This window comes from Maniola hyperantus, chromosome 12 (assembly GCF_902806685.2).
Source record: "Maniola hyperantus chromosome 12, iAphHyp1.2, whole genome shotgun sequence".
Lineage (NCBI taxonomy): Eukaryota > Metazoa > Arthropoda > Insecta > Lepidoptera > Nymphalidae > Maniola > Maniola hyperantus.
The window spans coordinates 7,292,654-7,312,374 of NC_048547.1; the positions used below are offsets into that span (position 1 = coordinate 7,292,654).

Here is a 19,721-nt window from a genome sequence, read left to right on the forward strand (position 1 = left end):
ACTTGACAAGATGGCGGCGTTTAGTTTCAGAAGGTTTCAGAGCTTAGTTTCACAGTTTAGTTTCGATTTTCGCCACGCGTCAAAAGAGCACAACTGCACAACACTAAGGAACATATTTACAACAATTATTTATAGCACAGATATTATGTAGTATTGAATTGACCTATTTTAGAGAATATCACAGTCCACAGGAGAATACTGAAGTGACTAAAACAAATAATAGGAGCCAAGAAGTGCACCGTGGCCAAGGAACATATTTACTCTAAGCCCTAGGGAGACCGTGGCCCGTGCACTTAATATTGCCCTATTTTCATTCAATCTTTCAAAGAGAATATAATAGCAATGGATTCGTCATCTATTGTAAGTTTTAATAATGATTCAACTTACCAAACAACAATAAAAGCAGATTATAGTAACGTCCATGAATTGGCGCTTCATGCTATGAGAGATCGATGTCTACTACTTCAACGAAGAATAAACACCCTGGAAACAGACAATATGCGGTTAAAGTTGGATATTACCAAAGCAACAGAAAAATCTGAATATACACCTAATCTTCAAGAAGATGACAAAGTATCTCTGCATCAAAAGATAGCTGAGCTTAATAAACAGAAATCGCAACTGCTGCATCACGTCTTTATGGTTTCGTGTGAAAACAAGAACCTGTGGAATAAGCTGTCCAGCTTAAAGGGATCGGAAAAGTCAGTGCGAGATCGTCCAAAACAACCTCTGGTACGCACTAACACATACATACACAGTACTCCCAAATACAATACACAAAATCAAGAAAAATACTCAGACTCTAGTTTGGAAGAAATATCTTTGAAATTAATAAACAGTTATATACAGGAAAAGTCGCAACTTGTAGAACAATATGAACAAATGACACAATTACAAGACATGGATGATGATATTTTAAACATGGATTCAATAGGATTTACATATATGGAAGATCCAGCTACTGATTCACTCAAAGAAATTCATAGTCAAACTGAAAAGTTACAGTGTCTCAAGAAAGGTTTATCCAAACAAGAAAAAGATTTAAAAACTGTAGTATCAAGAATAGAAACAATAATGAAAGGTATGGGAATTAAATTAAAAATCTGTAGGTATTGTTTGGCATTTTGAATATGTATGTGTTTTGTTAACTCTGTACATAATCTTTTACTTTCAGAAGGCTACAAATGTCCCTCATGCCTGGCAAGTAAATCAAAAAGTGTAATATGCGAAAACAAAGAAACAGAAACCAGTGATAGCCTTCTTGGAAGGCCGCAAATGGATTCTAGCAGTAATGACTTTGAGGACAATAATACTACAGCAAATATAAATTCAGGGAATTACCAAGATGGTGATGAAAATTGTGAACCATTCGATAAGATGTGTCCAATATGTGGAGAAAAGTATCAAAAAGATACTGCATTCGCAGACTTCCAGACACATGTAGAACACCATTTTGTTGGTGAAAATGAAGAAGATTCTATGGAAAACTCTGGTACAGTTCCAAATTCATTGGATATTGTGATGTGAAGTTAAAAGAACCTAACTATAATTTTGTGATACTTATTTATTTTAGTGAATTTACTATAGTTCTTAACATAAATTTTAATTTAAGTTCAATTAGTATTTGAATTTAATTAAATATTTTATTTTTCAACATATTTCAAATGTTCTTTTTTATCAATAACTAGCTGATGCCCACATCTTCGATTGTATGGATTTAGGTTTTTGAATATTTCATTGGAACTGTTTAATTCTTTGGGTACTGGCACAACAAAGTACCTACTTTTCGTAGGTACTTTGTTGTGCCAGTAAATATCTGATCAGCTGTTGAGCCCTGAAAAGGTATGTTATAAACAGATAAACATAGTTACTATGGATTGCAGTTTTATAAATGACTTTTCAAATTTAGTTAAATACTAAAAACAAACAGCCCACTCATTTGAGGTTTTTATTTATTTATAATATAATATATTAAAACAATATAATATGCTACTACATTATACTATTATCTAAGCTAAATCAGTAGGTTTAACATCTTTAGATTGTGATGGTTGTTGTGTTGACTTCTGCAAAAGATTCTTACTGAACCATTGTGGTCTATCTTTCTTCATTTCAATTATCCTTTTCCCTTGCCAGAACTCTTTGGGCTAAAAAATTAATAAAATGGGGAGTTAGAAACAAGATTAGCATATTTTATTGTATTCATTTTCAGAATTACATTACAAAAATAAAAAATAAACTGGTCAAGTGCAAGTCTAACCCGCACAGGAAGGGTTCCAATCCATACCATCATACAAGATATAGCACATCTATGTGTAATACTGCAAGTTAATTACCTACAGTGTCAAATTTCTTTTTTGTGATGTAACCACAATTTCAGTTTTCAGATTTTTTCCTTGACTTGTGCTATACTATATAAGACTTACCTACCTGCCAAATTTCATGATTCTAGGTAATGAGAAGTACCCTGTAAGTTTTGATTCCCTTTACTTGATAGACACAATAGACTGACAGACAATGAAGTGATCCTATAAGGGTTCCTTTTTTCCTTTTGAGGTAAAGAACCCTAAAAAAGAGAAACTTGACTATTATCAATATATCAATCAAACTGCTAGGTGTATGAACATTCTATTTTGTATTTAGATTCTCTATAATATAGACCACCACGAAGAAGGGGTTTCAGAAAGGCTTGCTCAGGTAGCAAGACCAGCTGCTTGATAGCGGTAGAATGACAGCTACAATGTCACAATCACAATCCTGATTGGTTGACGCTCGCTCACTATTGGCTCTTAATGCATTGTTGCAACAAGAATACCACCAATACACCCAATCACAACAATTGAGATTGATGCAGGTTTACGAAATCACCCCACTGGATTGATCTTCTTACACGACCTGTCATCAACTTTTCTGATTACATCCCAGATAAGATACTTGTTATCTCATAAAATTGAAAAGTTCCTTCAGGATTTACAAAAGACTAGATTCATATGGCCATGCTAGTATTTATAACAATCACCTGTTCTGGCAAGTTCTCCCCATTATATAAAACAATGACCTCACTTTCAATTGGTTTTAGGTTGCCTAATTTTTCCTGGATTTTATCTTGAATTTCTTTTGTTTCTGCTTCCACTTTTTTATAACAATGGCCTGAAAACAGGTAGTTATTTTATAACAAATTGTACTTTATAAGTATAAGCAATATAAAATAAAATGATGACTATTTACTGTGCTTCGAAGTTTTTGAGAAATCAAAATTATGAAATATTGCTGATTTATTATGAATCTCAAATATATTACGTTTGGCCAGTTGGAATAATTAAAAAATATTAAATAATACTATTTACCACAGATATAGCCACGCTCATGGTAATGTCCGCAATCATTGCAAACAATGATGTTAGTTTTTGGTACTAACATTTTCCACACATATTCAGGACTTCCAAACTTTCTCTTCAACCTTTTTTCCACAGTTCTCCTGAATTTGGGTACAGCTAGCACAATACCATCTCCTATAATGTCTTGAATGGAAAACTTTTTGGGTTGTGGCAGTTGTTTTTCATAAGTATATGCCAAAGCTAACTCTAAAATATAAATTTTAAATAAAAGTAGGTAGTAAAAGTTTTTTAGTAATAAAGTAGTAGGACTAAAACCAATTGACAAGTAAAGGATAGAGACTGCCGTAAAGAACTTGGTTGTGCAATAGTAGAATAAAAAAAAGATTAACACTGCAGGTATTGCTGCAAGCCATCGGAAGAGCTGATTAGTGTGAAGCCACAGACTTGAGGGTGATAAGTCTCTATAGAAAATGAGATAAATGCATAAATAAATGAATCTTCTGATAAGAGGTACAATAATTGCAACCCCCAACCGTTTTCGTAAGAACAATTTAATTATTTAAAGAATAGGTACTGGAAGTTATAAAGCAGATATATGGCGGCTTATTTTGTATTTTCGTGACGGTGAAATTTTTGCATATGAAAAGTAACTAACCAATAACAGTTACAAAATAAAAATTTAACTTTAATTTGTTAGACACTGAGCCACTGAAGGAAAGGAGATAAGGAAATAGGCCTGCTGGCTTTTAACTGAATCCAGGATCAATAAAAATGTTGGCGTACCTCTAGGTGGAAATCCAAATATTTGTAGGACATTTTTTTCAACATTCTTTAATATATTCTTCAGGTGGTGGACACGAGCTATCATTTTGAATGAATTTAGTGTATTGAACTCTTTGATTTTTAACTGAAAACCAACAGCTCTTTAAAATTCTAATCCTAGTATTTTTCTACTCTTTTTCCTTCTTTACTTGATCACCAACGAAAAAAATGCTTGTTTCCAAAATTCAATCAAATTTTTTATATGTGTATATATAGGTAATGTGCTCTGTGTACCTCACAGAATACATTTACTCCAGGAGTGGTGTACCCATAGATTATCTACTATATTACTAGAGATAGATGTGCGACTTAAGTTTTCTTTTTCAAAGTTACGCGTGTGCTCACATCTAGAGGGCACTAATAGCGCCCTAGGCGTGCGAGAGCGCGAAAATTTAAATGCTATTTATAAAAGTACTTTACTAGCATATTTTATATTTTTGAACGTTTTAAAAAAATATCAATAATTCCATTAACGTTTGTATAAAACATGTTTAAAAATATATATTACAAGACTGACTCTTTAAGATACTAAATTATAAAACACTATACCTAGAAATAAAAAGGTTTTAAGGTTTTGTAAAGTATTTTATTTTCATAAATTCGTAACTAGGTACATAAAATACATACCCAAATTCAAGACCCACGAGATTGTGAAATAAGTAACGCTCAAATCCAAAATTTTTGGTTATTTACTTTTCATAACTTTCATATTACTACCACAACTGGTGTATTTCAACGATCTTCAAACTGGTGATTGCAAATTTGACAATTCGTAACTAGGTATATATTTCATCATCAGTCTTGATTTCTAAATGTTGTCCTACTATCTCTTTTCATTGTTTAAATGGTTTCATAGAGAGGAGTAGCCAGGTTTTGGAAAGCCATGCAAACATCTGAAAAAATAGTAACATAAAATATGCATTAGTCTATACTTACTTATTGTACTTAATTAGTTGATAGTTGATACCTATAATATAAAAATAACTTAGTCAATAAAGTTCAAAACAAATGTTGTAAGTACACTTAATTACAAAACAAAAAAATTACAGAATTAGTAGTTAATAATCCACAGCAATATGATAAATGCAAAAGTGTGTCAACCTGTCTATATGCTAGCTTTTTACAGTAAATTTGTGTAACCGTATATGATGAAAGTTAGTACAGAGATAGGTTGCCACCAGGTAAGGACATAGGCTTCTTTTGTCACGGAAAAATCAAACAGTTCCCATGGGATTCTCAAAAACCCTAAATCCACGTAGACAAAGTGGTGGTCAGGCTATCTCTGTACCAAACAGATGATCTGTTTGGTACAGAGATAGCTTTCATCAGACGGTTGTAACTAGTAGGCCACTTTTATCCCGGAAAATTGGACTTCTCACGGGATTTCTAAAATAGTTTTTTCGAGCGGACGAAATCGCAGGAATTATATAGGTACCTAATGTCCTAATGGTGCACAGAGTTTGACTCATTGAAGTAATTTTGAGTTAGATTACGAGTGAGCTGATTTTATACTTACCGAATTAGTCACATCCAGACACACATCGAGATCTCCGTGGCATTTTTCTGCACAAATATATTCACAGAAAAATCATTTCACAAAGCAAAAACAAGTCCGTAATCCGTAGCCATGGTCAGTCGTTCAGGCATGAATCGAGTCCGTAAATCAATCCTTAGAATATAGTTATCGAGGTGGTGAAAGGAAATGCAGACTACAGAGTCCTGTTATTAAAGCAGGGTCAGATAAATTTAACAGAAATATAAATATTTACTACAGCACACGAAAACATGAAAAGTTGGTTATAATCACAGAGGTTATAATTTATTAATGTCATTAAAATTACAGCAATGTGCCCGCCATCTGTTGACGTCTTTTGTAAACTCTTATCTATTTGTTTAGCCGTGCTCGCGCTTAGATGGCACCACAAGCGAATTTCAATTTGCGATTTTTTAATGTTCTGGAGTTGCACCCCTATGGGTGTACCATAGGGGTGCAACTCTAGAACATTAAAAAATCGCAAATTGAAAATCGCTTGTGGTGCCATCTAAGCGCGAGCACGGCTAAACAAATAGAGAACAGTTTACAAAAGACGTCAATAGATGGCGGGCACATTGGTGTAATTTTAATGACATTAATAAATTATAACCAAGTTTTCATCCAGTTTTCATGTTTTCGTGTGCTGTAAATATTTATATTTCTGTTAAATTTATCTGACCCTGCTTTAATAACAGGACTCTGTAGTCTGTATTTCCTTTCACCACCTCGATAACTATATTCTAAGGATTGATTTAGTGACTCGATTCATGCCTGAACGATTGACCACGGCTACGGATTCCGGACTTGTTTTTGCTTTGTGAAATGTTTTTTCTGTGAATATATTTGTGCAGAAAAATGCCACGGAGATCTCGATGTGTGTCTGGATGTGACTAATTCGGTAAGTATAAAATCACCATTAGCACATTAGGTATTTTATCATGATACTAGGTATATAGTTCCTGCGATTTCGTCCGCTCGAAAAAACTATTTTAGAAATCCCGTGAGAAGTCCAATTTTCCGGGATAAATGTGGCCTACAAGTTACAACCGTCTGATGCAAGCTATCTCTGTACCAAACAGATGATGACCACCACTTTGTCTACGTGGATTTAGGGTTTTTGGGAATCCCATGGGAACTGTTTGAGTTTTCCGTGACAAAAGAAGCCTATGTCCTTACCTGGATGCAAGTTATCTCTGTACTAACTTTCATCATAAACGGTTACACAAATTTACTGTAAAAAGCTAGCATACAGACTGGTTGACACACTTTTGCATTTATCATATTGCTATGGATTATTAACTACTAATTCTGTAAATTTTTTGTTTTGTGATTAAGTGTACTTACAACATTTGTTTTGAACTTTATTGACTAAGTTATTTTTATATTATAGGTATCAGCTATCAACTAATTAAATACAATAAGTAAGTATAGACTAATGCATACCTATTTTATGTTATTACTTTTTCAGATGTTTGCATGGCTTTCCAAAACCTGGCTACTCCTCTCTTTGAAACCATTTAAACAATGAAAAGAGATAGTAGGACAACATTTAGAAAGCAAGACTGATAATGAAATAATATATAGTTACGAATTATCAAATTTGCAATCACCAGTTTGAAGATCGTTGAAATACACCAGTTGTGGTAGTAATATGAAAGTTATGAAAAGTAAATAACCAAAAATTTTGGATTTGAGCGTTACCTATTTCACAATCTCGTGGGTCTTGAATTTGGGTATGTATTTTATGTACCTAGTTACGAATTTATGAAAATAAAATATTTTACAAAACCTTAAAACCTTTTTATTTCTATAGTGTTTTAGTATCTTAAAGAGTCAGTCTTGTAATATATATTTTTAAACATGTTTTAAACAAACGTTAATGGAATTATTGATATTTTTTTAAAACATGTTCAAAAATATAAAATATTCTAGTAAAGTACATTTAAATAGCATTTAAATTTTCGCGCTCTCGCACGCCTAGCGCGCTTTTAGTGCCCTCTAGATGTGAGCACACGCGTAACTTTGAAAAAGAAATCTAGAGTCGCACATCTATCTCTAGTATATAGTAGATAATCTATGGGGTGTACCTATCCTATTTGACTGGTTGACTCTTGGTAAGCTCTTGGTTGACTGCAGGGCATAGAGATAGTATACACAAAGAATTTCTAAGTAGGTAGGTACCTACTGATGTATTCCTATGTCGATGAGTAAGGTCTGTGTATTTGACAGCTGTTGTCGACTGTGCATAGTGCATAGCCCACAGATATGCAACTAGTGTGGCCCCCTCAGTCCCTCTCGCTTAAGCAGAGGTACCTATGTAATACTTGTGAAATGTTATTCCCACGTTATTCCGTCTTTACGTTGTCTAGGTTTTTGAAGTTATTGTGCAATGGTGGGTTGCAGTATACTAATACTGCAACCCACCATTGCACAATAACTTCAAAAACAAAAAACAACAAAACGAATCAATTATTTATTTACAATACTTGAGTCAACATAACCTCACTTCACGTTGTTTGCCCAAATCTCACGTACAAATACATTTTGGCAAATAAAAAAAAGTGGCTACGGTGATAAGGACAAAACATAATCATTTTGTCACGTTCTAATAAGCTACCAGCTCACGCCCAGAGCCGTAAAACCAGTTTAAAAAAAGATCAATTCACAAAATTGACAACACTTTGACAATCAGCTGTCTTTTGACTCGAGTGGGGGAGAAAAGGCCGATCCGCGTCCGCGATGGCTATGTACGTATTGTAAAGTAGTTCATGTCTTCAAGCGTTTGGTCGCAGTTGTAGCTATGGCGTGTTTAAGTTCGAGTAGGTTTTGTGCTCGTGTTCAGGATAAGTTTATGTGTCAATTCGGACCTAAAGTTCGAAGACAGACTGTATTTGTGAAACTTAAACCTCCCGGACCATCTCCATTGCGGATATTTGGAAAGACTTGTCAGGTTAGATAATTATTTTTAACTAATTAATAGTCCCTTTTTAAACTTTGTTACGTAAATATTCAATTATTGATTAGTTTAGAAACATAATAGAAGTTCAGGTCCTTGGTTGTTATTTTGTTTGACATCAGTAACAATCCTTTTTATATAACAGCATGACTATGACATTAACCTAAGTCAGCTGATCTATTTAGGTGATAATTAATATCCATAGCAATTTTATCATAATTTACTTTATATAACGATACCATAAAATCAAAAGTTATACCTACCCAAAGTAAGAAATGAAATAATGAAATCATATAAATTCTAAAAAGTGAAATTGTCTGCGGTCAGTAGGTCAATTCGCGGCACAGGTTTCTTGGCTTTAATCTACGATTTCCACTAAAATCAAGCTTTTACTTTCGACTATAAGCATCTGTTGAAATCTATTATTTATGAAAACAATAATTAAGTATATTATTTAAATAAAATATTATAATTAATGTAGGTACCTAAAGTTAAATTAAATACATAAGTTAGGCGTAGGTAATAAACTGATAACTATTTCCTTATAATAGTTATTAGTATGTGATTCAGTAGAGTGCAATTGACGGCCACTTGTAGTTGGTACGGTCATGAGCCGCCCGCCGCGTCGCGCGTCGTGCTTTCTCGCGCAGCGTGCGAGCATGCGATGTAAAATCTTGACGAGTCACAGAAAACTTTCTAAGCAACAATTAAGTGTCCATATAAGACATTAATATTTCATTTCGCTATTTCATATCCCAATAGATATTTTTCTGCATAAAAATTACTATTGCTCCGATTACTTTTACTAGTTTCTAACTTAGTTACTTACCTCTAAATTCTTTCAAATATAGGTAGGTAAAATCCATATTTCTAGAAAAAGGTAGATACTAGTATCTATGTACTTCAAAGTTTAAAACCTATATTCTATTGAAATTATAAGTACTATATATTTTTATAAGTACATTTGTACTGAGAATTAATGAGGAAAGTTGAAAATTTTCACTTTTGGCTAGTTAGTTCTTATGCCCCGTTGCATATCAGAACTTAGACCTTATAAAAAACAATATTCATATCTCCATGCCATAGGGTTGCTATCTGTTAAATATCTATAAACTAGGATAAGGACCTTGAAGTCCCCAGATTTTTGAGCGAAATACCCGGACATATCCTTTCCTTGCTATCTATTTATTTATTTATTTTATTTATTTTATATCTAATTAGAACGGCAGTGCCACTTACACTAACTAGATGATTAATAATTTTAAATACGAATAAAGGTACAAGAAAAAAGACATAAAATACAAAACGATAAAAGATCAAAGAATTTTGAATATGTAATTGTACGCTGAGAACATTGAATGACATTCATGCAATGCTCTCAACGTACTTCAGTAACTCCCGAACCAGTATTATAGACCCATCATTAAATGGGTCCCATTGAGCATTATTGTCCAAAAGCGCGTTGAATGATGCTAATGAACGGGGTATAGGTGACATAGATCTAGCAACAGTGCGATGATGTGGGACCACGAAAAGTTTATTTTTTCGTGGACGAAGATTACTGTTGGATTCAGGGACATGTATGCGACACAGTTGGTCATGAAGTTCTAGAGCATTAACATCTCCTCGCAAAATTTGACACATAATTTTCAGTTGGTCGCAAATGCGTCTGACCTCCAGGGAGTTGAAACCTAAGCAACCTAACAGAAATTTGGTTGGGTATAGGAAAGGGTAATATCCATAGCAACGTTTATACAGGTATCTTAGGAAGGCCTTTTGTACTTTTTCTAATATAAGCCCGTACTTTGCCTCGTACGGATGCCAGACACAGGTGCTTGTTTCGAGCTTGCTTCGGACTAAGGCGTAATATAGTAATCGTATTACCAAAGGACTATGGAACTCCCGAGAGTTGCGTAGTACAAATCCTAATCTTCGAAATTTATATTATCATCATCATGATCAACCCATCGTCAGCTCACTACAGAGCATGGGTCTCCTTTCAGAGTGAGAAGGGTTTAGGCTATAGTCTACCACGCTGGCCATGTGCAGATTGGTAGACTTGACACTCCTTTGAGAACATTATGGAGAACTCTCAGGTATGCAGGTTTCCTCACGATGCTTTCCTTCACCGTTAGGGCGTTTGTGCACTCATCCGTGATTTTACGGATCCGTAAAAAAAATACAAATCGAATGTACCTACGTATTTGTATGACGGCCACTTCGATTAATCACGGATACGAACCGAATACGGATGAGTGCACACCGCCCTTAAAGCAAGTGATATTTAATTAATTAAAACGCGCATAACTCCGAAAAGTTAGAAGTTCGTGCCCGGGTTCGAACCCCCGACCTCCGATTAGAAGGCGGACGTCCTAACCACTAGGCTATCAGCTTTTTATCTATTTCTATTATAGGTAGGTATATATCATTTAAGTGAAAAACCTAGGGTTCAACTTGGTAACAATACACTAATTTAGTTATGTTGCTTATTATTATTGCACATCATTATATTGGTATAACTAATACATTGTGTAAGTGTTCGAAAGTACTTGTAAAAGTTTATTTGAATAAAAAAGATTATTATTTATTTATTGACTATCCTTCAACATCTTCTTTATGTTAAACATGTATGATGCAATAAAGAAACTCTAATTCAGATTCTGACTGATTCTAAAAATTAAACAGTCTTTTCCTTTCATCAATCATGAAATGAAAACTTCTCAGACTGTATATTTCCAATACCCTTCAGAATCTTTCCTTACATTAAATTTTATCTTAGTAAATTAACACAGTTAAAGTTTCTGGAGTTACATGAAGTTTTGTTCAGTGATGAAATTGTTTTTTGGCTCAGTAAATTTCTTCCTTCGTCCACTGATGTGTAAAACTATCAACTGTGTAAATTTCAATAGCCGCGCAGCGATGCGCCATGGACGCATTACGCCGCGCTTCTCTTTGGATAGCGCGCAAAAATTTGAAATCCCGACAAACAAAACCCTGCTGCAAAGATAAATCCAAGGAAACCCGTACAGATGGCAACCCTATCCATAATCAAGGTTTTTATTTTGGTCCAAGTTAATAAACCTTGACCAATTGTGCAACCCATTTTGGTTTTATTAATGTTCTATGATTAACGGTAACCGGAATGTAACTTTAACTAAAGGGACTGCCAACAGGAGTGAAAACTTTAAACTAAGAATAAAATTAGAAGCTGTTAGGAGGTACTCCGACTACCGAAAGAATACTTACACTTCCATAAATAATTGAACCTTAGGCATGTAGGGAGAAAAGCATGTCGGTGACGTGACCTTGAAGTTTTTATCCATCCCATAATTGCCCAATGCGCAAGAAGTTTTCACTTAACTAGGTATAGCTATCTAGCTACCTACCCAAGTAGCTTGGAAATGTTGCTGTCATTCATGAATCACTACGAGAATTTCAACGAAAACGTCCACTTAATCAAATAAAAGTCATGCAGACTCAGTGCCGGTTGTCAGTGAAAGTTATGTGAGTTTCGGCAGATTTTTATGAGCGCCAATATCGGGTAGATGACCTATCGCGATGTTATTTTTAACCGACTTCAAAAAAAGGAGGAGGTTCTCAATTCGTCGGAATCTTTTTTTTTATCATCTAAGTAGAAACAAGGTTGAGTCAAATAAGATTTCCCAAGAACAAAAGCGGAACTTGCGTGAATAATTCCGACAACCTGTCTACAGCTTAGGTAGGTACAACAATCAGCATTAGGTACCTACCTACTAACTATGCTATTGGTAGAAAAAAGTAAAATTGAAATAATCCCAGTTGCTACTAGGTAAGTAGTCACCAATGTCCAGTAAGCGTAGTAACAGCGCTTTCCATTAAATAGCTACTTAGAGTTACCTAGTCACTTTTTCTGACCGAATAACTAAGCCTATTTAAAGTACCTACTTGCCCCAAATTATATTCCACTATAAACCGTAACTTCGTTCACGTTGATGTAAGTTTGTTAAAATCACGTGGGAACTCTTTGTTTTCTGAAATGCAAGTACTTCTTTAAACTACATATTATATCCATGAACCGTGAATCCCTTAATCTGTTGCTGCGTGATTGAACGACAAAAGGCGTGAAAAATTGCATGCCATCCCGCAAAAACCGTTTGCTTTGCCGGGGTAAAAAGTGGCCTATGTAACTTTCCAGGTCTTCAATTAAGTATTTATTAAGTAGTATATAATCAACTAGCTGATGCCTGCGACTTCGTCCGCGTGGAATTAGGTTTTTAAAAATCCCGTGGGAACTCTTTGATTTTCCGGGATAAAAAGTAGCCTATGTCACTCTGCAGGTCTTTATCTATACCCATGCAAAAAATCACGTCAATCCGTTGCACCGTTGCGACGTGATTGAAGGACAAACCAACAAACAAACACAATTTCTCATTTATAATAAGGATACTGATATGCAAAAAATTACGTCGATCTGTTGCGACGTGATTGAAGGATAATCCAACAAACCACTAAACCAGCTAACCAACAACCAAACTTTCGCATTTATTACTTTATAATATTAATGGGTGGTGATGGGTAGTGATGAAGGTTTAAATATGTTAAATAGCTTTCTGATATTTTTATTTAACCCTGTGAGTATATTATTATAAATGCAAGTGTTTAAATTAGCGTATGATTTTAAAATAAGTAGATATACCTACCTATAATTATTAAATTAATTGAAGAAGTAAATCGACCGGCACGTAATTTCCTTTGCAAAATGATGCTCACTAGAAATGCGGAACACACCACTATTTGTCCAGTCGACATCATTGTATAAGAGTTTGCAGCAATACATACATCGCAGCATATGTTATTTTGGACTTACAACACTCTTTTCGATACCAAAATACGTGCTAACCATACCAAAGGGCGTCTATGGTAATAGTAATTATGTAGGGGTATCATCTTACTATACTTAAATAATAAAACTGCAGCTGGACGATTTCTGTATCATCATCATGATAAACCCATCACCGGCTCACTACAGAGCGCGGGTCTCCTCTCAGAGTGAGAAGGGTTTTGACCATAGTCTACCACGCTGGCCATGTGCGGATTGGTAGACTTCACACACCTTTGAGAACATTATGGAGTACTCTCAGGCATGCAGGTTTCCTCACGATGTTTTCTTTCACTGTTAAAGCAAGTGATATTTAATTAATTAAAACGCACATAATACCGAAAAGTTAGAGGTGCGTGCCCGGGATCGGAACCCCGACCTCCGATTAGAAGGCGGACGTCCTAACCACTAGGCTATCACTGCTTGCACATGCATGCACTGATTTCTGTATATTTACGGCAAAAAATATTCAATCCTATCTGCAATCTGTCGATGAGTTACTTAGCAACATGGTTATTTGTCAAAAAAATGTGTGGTATTTTTTGACAATAACAACGTGGCTATCAATGAATTACGCATAGATTGATTTATTATTTTTAATTATTATTATTGATTTCGCCCGTGAATATATTTTAAAAATTTTAATCGAGTTAAACATTATTATCAATATACTTAGGTACATAGGTAAGCACTTACCTAACTAGTCGCCAAAACAATTTTTATGGGAATTTTTATCTGTCTCTCTGTGTACGCTTCACCCTGAAACTACTGAACGGATTATAACGTAAGTTGGCATATATGTAGCTAATAGGTACTCCCGATTTCGATTAACATAATATAAGTAGATAGTTTTTATCCCGAAAAACTTTAGCATTTTTTGTACAGTAGGTGTTGTATCGGATTTTCAAGCAAGTATTATAGTAAGTTACATTTTTGTAAATTAAAACCATTGACATTAAGTTAATTTAGATTTTACATCTATTGGTACTCCGAGCCGAGCGCTTAATATTCAAAGTCAAGTCAAAGTCAAAATCAAATAATTTATTTAAAATAGGTACCATTGTACACTTTTTGACAGCATGTTGGTGACCTTGAATTTTTTACCTACTCAAAAATCGCCCAACGCGCCATGAAATTCAATGAGTCTAAAATCATTAGTTACATGTCGGTTTTCTCCTTAACGTAGGCTCCTACTAAGAAAAGCGAGCGAAGCCAAGGTTATAGGTAAGATAGTTTTAAATACACATTTAAGTAAAATTTGATTCATCGTAGATTTAACTAATAACTATTGCCACATGAATCAAACATTTAAATTATTTTCGCAATAACTCATCACATTATTCAATTGACCAATCGTCTAATATTTTACATACTACCTTTGAAGTAGGTTATATATATGAAAATTACGTAAATTTTACCAGTTTTAGTTCGTATACCTACGTGAGATATTTTATAAATTGACTCGTTTTATTTAAGCCTACTCTCGTTTGTTTTATTAACTACTGTAGAGGATTCTGAGTTGGTATACTTTTAATATTAGCATTTTTGTCTTGTAATACTGCAATAGTTACTTACAAGTGTTAGTAGCATTTTCCTAACATTAAAACATAATTTTCTTCAAAAAGAACAGAATTTACCACAAACTCGCATAAAAAATCACCTTTACCGAAAATGTTTAGGTTATCAACAGAAAACTTTACATTGACAAAGCACAAAATGAAATTCTACTACATATGTTCATAATGGTCATAACGAAACAAAAATGAGAGAAATATAGATTTATTAATTGTAGTGTATCAAGAAAGAGATGACGGTAAAGCAATTATCGCCGTGACGAGAAAAAAAATCAAATAATATAGCGTTTTTAAAAGTAAACTGTGTACGTTACGAAACAAAAACATTTTCATGACGCTTTTGGAAATTTATATTTTATCCACGTAATTTAAAAAATTACAGAAAAATTCTTTACATATTCCGATTAAAATCACGTAAGTACCTAGTTAAAAAGTCCAAATATTTTAAGCAGTTTCGGTTTTTTTACTATGGAAGAAATTGTATCCAATCTAATCGTATGAATATAAACAGCTATTTCATAACTACATACTTTAGATCATACACCTATTCCTAAAAAGCATTTACTAGAATATCAAAGCTCCTTTTTGTACAGTTATAGTTTTCAAATACATATAACATAACATTCATAAGACACAATTTTTTCGAATGGACGCTTAAATTAATTTTATTAAAATTATCTGGTCAAGTACGTGTCAGAACTCAGAACACAAATAAGCAGAGTGACCCTAAACATAAGATAGGGAGCTCAGACGATATAAATTTTATTATTATTGGCTTTATTAAGTGCTACAAATTATGCGCCCACATATTATTTTTGTGTCCAGTCTTAATTTTTCAGGGAGCTAAAAGATAGGCTGCTACTAAATACAACACTTATTACTAGCTACATAATTCGACACCTGCTAGGAAAAACATCGTAACTCATTTTTCGTAACTTTACAAGAGAGCGCGTCAAAGATATCATTGTTTTTATTAATTTTTGTTAAGCCTTAACGCCATCCAACCTTATAAATGTTTGTCAGCAAGGTAAAAATCTACATTTTCATATTATGGTTTATTATTTTATGTTGACTGTATCTTACATTACAATTTTAGTTAAGGTAATAAAAATTAATGGCTGCCCTAGGCAACTATGTGTAACTAAATATACCATTTTATCATCTTCAATGAATGCTGACTTACAATCTAATTCCACTAGCTAAAATCGCAAAGAGATTTAATTTAGATTCAGGAGTGAGCTCAAAACAAAGACCATTTTTTGTTCACTATGAATATGATTGTAACTCAAACTCGCTAAAAGGTGAGTTACGATGTTTTTGCAATCGGATGCTTGCACTGACGTACAATGATAAATATGTATAGGTAGTTATTGTAGAAAAAGCATTAATTTTTGAAGTGGTCTGGTAAAATTGTCTAATAAATTTACATTTAGTAGTTAGTAGCAGGCGGTCACCCTCACCGGTTACTAAACGTCCTTGCGACCACTGAATGTTTAGCCTGGTACCATTGAGCAAGCGCGTTTCGGTCGTCTCTTGCAAACAATGAACTCATCAACGATTGTGGAAGCAATATTAATTGCAGTTACCCTGGCACGTGATGCTGGAGCTCGATAAGGTCTGAGAATTTCGCAGTACCTACCTATCTCGTTAGATAGTTCTAAATTTTATGTCTATTTTATTTCATATTAACTATAGCTGATTTGACCCGGCTTGGTACGGGTGTAGTATAGCTATTCTCTAGAATGTAGACTATAATTAGAATTAATGTTTTAAATATGCTTAACTAGATGATGCCCGCGATTTCGTCCGCTATAAATTTTTTAAACTCCGCGGTAAAACTCTTTGATTTCCCGGTATAAAAAGTAGCTTATATTAGTTTCTGGGATGCAAGCTCTCTTTGTATCAAATTGATGATGCCCGTGACTTCGCCCATCAGGATTTTAAATAGACCTTTTAATATTATTTTTTAAGGGAACTCTTTGATTTCAGTATCAGATTTTTGCGAGATGAAGTATTTATCACCTAATCTATTAAATTAAGATTACATTAACTTGACGCAGTGCTCGTTTAAACCGACTGTGGTTTTTGCGGCATTGAAAGTAACAAAAATAATGTCCTCTACATTCTATAAGTTGAATAAATAAATGATAATAATAATAATCTATCAATAGGTAATGCGATTGATGAGTTCAACACGCGTGCGATTGCGGTAGAATGACAGCTACAATGTCACGATCGCAATCACCTCCGATGGGTTGACGCTCGCTTACCAATAGTAGCCAATAGCTACAATGCATTGTTGCAATAAGAATAGCACAAATTCAGCCAATCACAACAATTGAGATTGTAATAATGATTGATGCAGGTTTTACGTAATCGCCCTACACATTTCCGCTCCACTTTGCTTCATTTGACAGACTCCCTTATGCTGAAAATCGCGTCCAAATCGACTTATGAGTTCAAAGTTGTAAACCGGACATGGACAAACGCGGATTGCGACTTCGTATGGACAAGTTACCTATACAATTCGGTAGAAACAACTTCGATAAGAAGGCTTACCTAACTATTGAGCTGGGGTGGGCAGCCCTTGTGAAGTTGCGTCAGGTGTTCGATTTAAAGATCTGCCAAGAGTAAACGAATGAGAAGAAGGCATACTTACTTGTTCTATTCAATAATTAAGTATTAAATTTTTTCTCCATTTATTAAGTACTAGCTTATTTATGCATGACTTCGTCCGCGTGGACTACACAAATTTCAAACCCCGTTTACCCCCTTAGGGGTTGAATTTGCCAAATTCTTTCTTAGCGGATGTCTACGTCATATAGCCAGCTGCATGCTGCATGCCAAATTTCAGCCCAATCCGTCCAGTAAGAGCTGTGCGTTGATAGATCAGTCAGTTAGCTTTTCCTTTTTATATATATTAAGACTTTACGTATTTGTGTACAAATGTCTTTAATTTCTTAATCATATAAGACTTGAAATTAACTAATAAAGGTTATTATTACTAAGAAATATAAAAACATTAGATAGGTACTCAATTTGTTAAAAAAAGCAATCTTTAACTAACTATAATAAAATTGGCTAAGTATTATAATTAAAATATGAAACATTTTTAATTGAAAAAGAAAATATTTCAACAATAATAGGAGTTTCCTTCATTTGGATAATTATTTAATAAGTTAAAGGTAATACGAGTTATTTCGGTTTTTGAGAGCGTGACCGTGCCATGTTTTGTAATGTCGAATGCCTACTTAATGCAACTCGTTTGCTCGTTCTGTAGCATATTGCATTCATACAGTCATATAATATGATTCGACTAACTCAGAGACGAATTTATTATTCTGTATCTATATATAACAGTGGTATCCTATGTCGATGATATATAATATAAAAGGAAAAGCTGACTGAATTACTGACTGATCTATCAACTCACAGCTCTAACTACTGGATGGATCGGGCTAACTTGGCATGCAGATAGCTATTATGGCGTAGACATCCGCTAAGGAAGGATTGTTAAAAATTTTATCTCTAAGGGTGTAAAATAAGGGTTTGAAAATCGTGTAGCCCACGCGGACAAATTCGCGGGCATAAGCTAGTTGTAAATATATTTTCATAAATCATAGCATGCAGCCTTGGCATAATACTTTAAAACATAAATTTAAAATCATTTCTACTGAACTCCGTTTTTATTAGGTGTAATTTGAACTAGTCACTATTAATAATAAAATGACTGCAAATTAGCTGAGAACTTAAAAATTAATAAAAAGTAAGCACTACTTAGTTTAGTAGTAATAAGGTGTGACAGTTCTTTAAATTAATTTACCTATCCCTGACTTAGTTAAGTCTTAAGAACTCAGTTAGGTAGGTATAACGTAGATATAGAAAGATAGCATTTAAATAGTATCACTAATAGTTTGATGAGTTTTGAATAAAAATAAGTTTAAAAAATAACTACATACTTTAATATTACTATAATGGATAGAAAAACCGTCTACTAAACTAGTAGTTGAAGCCCTCGACTTCGTTCGCGTGGATTAAGGTTTTTAAAAATCCCATGGGAACTCTTATGATTTTCCGGGATAAAAAGTAGCCTATGTCACTCTCCAGGCAGGTATGCAAAAAAAACCACCGTTGCTCTGTTGCGACGTGATTGAAGGACAAATAAACACACTCGCATTTATAATATGGGTAGTTATTGCATTGATTACGAGTGATTCATACCCAAAGATCTTTATCAAATCTTCACCTTTTTTAAGGGACTACCCTGTAGGTAAGAAAAAATGAATTACCTATATTATATTATCTTAAAAAATCGGCCAAGTGCAAGTCGAACTCGCACGCGGAGAATTTCGTTCCATCGTACAAGAAATAATACTTTTAATTTTTTTTTAATTTTCATGGCAGCCATTATGAATTTTTTATTAAATATTTGTTGTTATAGCGGCAATAGAAATACATATTCTGTGAAAATTTCAACGCTCAACCTATTACGGTTCATGATATTATACAGCCCTTATGACAGACAGACGAACGAACGGGCAGTGTAGGCTTAGTAATAGGGTCCCGTTGTCACTCTTCGTGTACGGAACCCTAAAAATTAATAACAAAAAATGGTCTATGTGTTCTGACATGTAGATAC

General features: G+C 34.0%; 3 protein-coding genes across 4 annotated transcripts in view; 2 read left to right on the forward strand and 1 right to left on the reverse strand.

Annotated features, from left to right (window-relative positions):
* The first annotated feature begins 52 nt into the window (after positions 1 to 52).
* spn-F (Protein spindle-F) lies at positions 53 to 1,658 on the forward strand. 2 transcript variants are annotated; one of them, XM_069502122.1, is made up of 3 exons: positions 53 to 732; positions 850 to 1,081; positions 1,175 to 1,658. In XM_069502122.1, exons 1-3 carry the CDS (start codon positions 343 to 345, stop codon positions 1,525 to 1,527), a joined length of 975 nt encoding a protein of 324 aa, XP_069358223.1. In that variant the 5' UTR covers positions 53 to 342; the 3' UTR covers positions 1,528 to 1,658. The 2 variants fall into 2 exon arrangements, with proteins under 2 accessions (XP_069358223.1, XP_034829635.1); XM_034973744.2 differs by having other exon boundaries at positions 53 to 1,081.
* Positions 1,659 to 1,934: 276 nt separating this feature from the next.
* mRpL32 (mitochondrial ribosomal protein L32) lies at positions 1,935 to 4,405 on the reverse strand. Its single transcript, XM_034973650.2, has 4 exons — positions 4,122 to 4,405; positions 3,348 to 3,584; positions 3,020 to 3,150; positions 1,935 to 2,147 (listed from the first exon to the last, which is right to left on the reverse strand). Exons 1-4 carry the CDS (start codon positions 4,204 to 4,206, stop codon positions 2,010 to 2,012), a joined length of 591 nt encoding a protein of 196 aa, XP_034829541.1. The 5' UTR covers positions 4,207 to 4,405; the 3' UTR covers positions 1,935 to 2,009.
* Positions 4,406 to 8,407: 4,002 nt separating this feature from the next.
* The window catches only part of qless (decaprenyl diphosphate synthase subunit 1 qless), a 76,549-nt gene continuing 65,235 nt past the window's right edge, over positions 8,408 to 19,721 (forward strand). The window contains exon 1 of the mRNA XM_034973649.2: positions 8,408 to 8,644. Within this exon, the coding sequence (XP_034829540.1) occupies positions 8,495 to 8,644 (150 nt within the window). The 5' untranslated portion in view covers positions 8,408 to 8,494. The remainder of the gene's footprint in view (positions 8,645 to 19,721) is intronic.